At 57.9% G+C, this 3,217-nt stretch overlaps 1 protein-coding gene across 1 annotated transcript in view; it reads right to left on the reverse strand.

Moving 5' to 3' along the window:
- The window catches only part of LOC126993471 (uncharacterized), a 48,549-nt gene extending 46,602 nt beyond the window's left edge, over positions 1–1,947 (reverse strand). The window contains exon 1 of the mRNA XM_050852607.1: positions 1,497–1,947. Coding sequence (XP_050708564.1) covers positions 1,497–1,703 — 207 coding nt within the window. The 5' untranslated portion in view covers positions 1,704–1,947. The remainder of the gene's footprint in view (positions 1–1,496) is intronic.
- Between the last annotated feature and the right edge of the window lie 1,270 nt (positions 1,948–3,217).

Genomic DNA, 3,217 nt, shown 5'->3' on the forward strand with positions numbered 1-3,217 from the left:
ATGGTTGGGGAAGATGATTGATTGATTAATAACGACCACAGTGCTTCTAGAGGTATTAGGAAAGGATTGAGAGGGAGAGAGAAGGTAGAGTTCTTTATGGTTGTTATTATTGAGGTAGAAATTGAGAGTTCGTGAAAGGGAGAGTAGAGGGAGAGGGAGAGTGCTCAGAGTGTGAAGGTGAAGATGGTGACAGGTAGGAGGATGATGGGGAGGTAAGAGTTGTGACGGAAAGTGAAGGGAGAGTGAGAAGGAAGGTCGAGGAGGATGTTGAGGTCGAGGAGAGGGTAGTGAGGGAGAGGGAAGGGAGAGTAAGGGTGTTGAGGGTGGTGGAGGTTGAGGGAGGATGTTGAGGGAGAGGAGAGGGGAGCGAGGGAGAGGGAAGGGAGAGTAAGGGTGTTGAGTGTGTGGTGAAGGTTGAGGGAGCATGTTGAGGTAGAGGAGAGGGTAGTGAGGGAGAGGGAAGGGAGAGTAAGGGTGTTTAGTGTGGTGAAGGTTGAGGGAGCATGTTGAGGTAGAGGAGAGGGTAGTGAGGGAGAGGGAAGGAAGAGTAAGGGTGTTTAGTGTGGTGAAGGTTGAGGGAGCATGTTGAGGTAGAGGAGAGGGTAGTGAGGGAGAGGGAAGGGAGAGTAAGGGTGTTGAGGGTGTGGTGAAGGTTGAGGGAGGATGTTGAGGTCGAGGAGAGGGTAGTGAGGGAGAGGGAAGGGAGAGTAAGGGTGTTTAGTGTGGTGAAGGTTGAGGGAGCATGTTGAGGTAGAGGAGAGGGTAGTGAGGGAGAGGGAAGGAAGAGTAAGGGTGTTGAGGGTGTGGTGAAGGTTGAGGGGGGATGTTGAGGGAGAGGTGAGGGTGGTGTGCGTTAGGACATGACTGATGTGGTATGTGTTTGGAGAGCTGCGAGGCGGGTGACGGCGAGGCTGAGACAGGTGACAGTGATGAGCTGGCTTGAGGCGCGGGCACCCACACGGCACACCGACACTCACATTATAGACTCACACTACACACACACACACACACACACACACACACACACACGGGCGCGCACACACACACACACACACACACACACACACACACACACACACACACACACACACATGCCTACGCACCCATTCGCCCATAGTCACGCCCACACACAAGCCCACGCCCAAACCCACGCCCACGCCCACGTCCACGCCACAGCAGGCAGAGGGTCGGGTAATTCAATGATAATCAATTCTCGTTTTAAGTCTATCGTGATAAGTGGATTGCGCCACAGCGGAGAGGAGCAGAGAGGGTGGGGGTGGGGTGGATGGTGTCAATGACGGCGGCGTGTGATGAATGGGTGACGTGTGGGGGGGGGGGAGAGGAAGACAGGCCTATTAACTTATCAAGCCGCCGGTGTGCCGGGGTGGGTGCCCTCGCTGCCCTGCCAAGGTCACACGTCAGCGTACCCAGCCAAAGATAGGCGAGTTTGTGTCCGGCGGGCCAGCGGTGCCACATGAGGTGCAGGTGGTGCCTACCTTGCCGCAGGTGAGGGTGGAGGCGGTCTTCTGCTTGGGGAACTCGTGCACGCTGAACAGCGCGCCTATCAGGATGTCCCCCTCGATGAGCGCCGTCTTGCGCCGCTTCTGCGTGAGGGCGGCGTCGGTGGCGGCACAGGCCAGCGCCGCTACCGCCATCAGCGGCCCCAGGCGGGCCAGCAGCCCCCGCCCCCCCGCTCCGCCCATCTCAGGGCACCGCCCGTCGCTCACTGTCGCGCCGCCTCGCCTGCCCCGGGCACGCCCCTTGGCGCCGCCGTCTGGCCTGCTGCAGGCCGCCGGCCCACCATAGCGGCGTGTGGTGATGACAGTCCTGCTGCACACCCTGCCGCGGCCTGCGACCCCTGGCGACGGCGGCGGCGGCGGCGGCGGTGGTGGATGTTGCGTCTTCAGTTGCACGCCCACGCCAACGCGCCCGCTGCTGCCCGCCACAGCCCTGCAATGAGAGAACTGTGTGGGTTGGTGAGGCCGGCCTGGGGGGTGGGGGGGGGTGTGGGGTGTGGTGGGGGTGGCAGCGGCGGCGGAGCGTCGTGAAGGGCCTGCCTGGCTCTTCTTTTGGGAAAATGCAAAACACGACAAAAGAAAATGATGCCTAACGACACGTGGCCCGGAGGCGCTCACACTTCCGGCGGCCCGCCCTGCCCCCCTGCCGCCATAACCACCTCCGCCCTTCCTGCCTGCCCTGCAACCATTTCCATCCTCACCCCATCGCCATAATATACCACCTCGCTTTCTTGCCGCCCCTCCATCTTTTCCCCCCGCGCCCTGCCTCCACCCCCCCCCCCCAGACCCCCACCACAGCCTTCCCTCCGCCACCAAATCGTCCTCTACAAACACTCGATTCTTATCCAACATTCATTCAAGTTTAATTTCCGTCCTCATTTGAATTCGTAATTACTAAAAAAAAGAAGCAAACGTGCAATATAATTCTCGCGTGTTTTATCTCCTGAAGACAATGGGAAGGAGGAGGAGGAGGAGGAGGAGGAGGAGGAGGAGGAGGAAGAAAGGAGGCGCCATGGAGATAACTAGTCGTCTCAGATGTTCTCCGTTCTCACAGGTAACTTGTTAGGAGAAGGGTGCGAGGTGGTGGTGGTGGTGGTGGTGGTGATAACAGTGGTATTAATAGCGGCATTGAGTCGTGACGTGGACGATGGTGGTGGTGGTGGTGATGGTGGTGGTGGTAGAGTTGGTAGTGATAGTGGTGGTGGTGATGGTAGTGGTGGTGATGGGAAGTCGTGGTATGGTGTTGAAATGGTGAGATGGTGCTGATGGTGTTGGTGGTATTGGGTCTCTTATGGGAGTGGTGTGACGGTGGAGGTGGTTTTGGTGTTGACATTATGGCGGTGGTGATGGTGGTAGTGGTGGTACTGGTCTTGTTCTGGTATGGGAATGACGGGACGGTGGTGGTGGTGGTGGTGGTGATGGTACTAATATGGCGGTGGTGATGGTGGTTGTGGTGGTACTGGTATTGTTCTGGTATGGGAGTGACATGACGGTGGTGGAGGTGGTTTTGGTGTTGACATTATGGGGGTGGTGATGGTGGTGGTGACAATCTCTTCAACTCCCTTCCTTTCACTGACAGCCTCCTACCTCTTAAATTCCGCCACAGTGTCGCTCCCCTTTCTACCTGCTGTCGGTACGTTCATGCTGACTGCTGTTCTGAACCTGCTAACTGCTTGCCTCCACCCCTCCCGCGGCCCCGC

The sequence above is a fragment of the Eriocheir sinensis genome, unplaced genomic scaffold (assembly GCF_024679095.1).
Source record: "Eriocheir sinensis breed Jianghai 21 unplaced genomic scaffold, ASM2467909v1 Scaffold618, whole genome shotgun sequence".
Lineage (NCBI taxonomy): Eukaryota > Metazoa > Arthropoda > Malacostraca > Decapoda > Varunidae > Eriocheir > Eriocheir sinensis.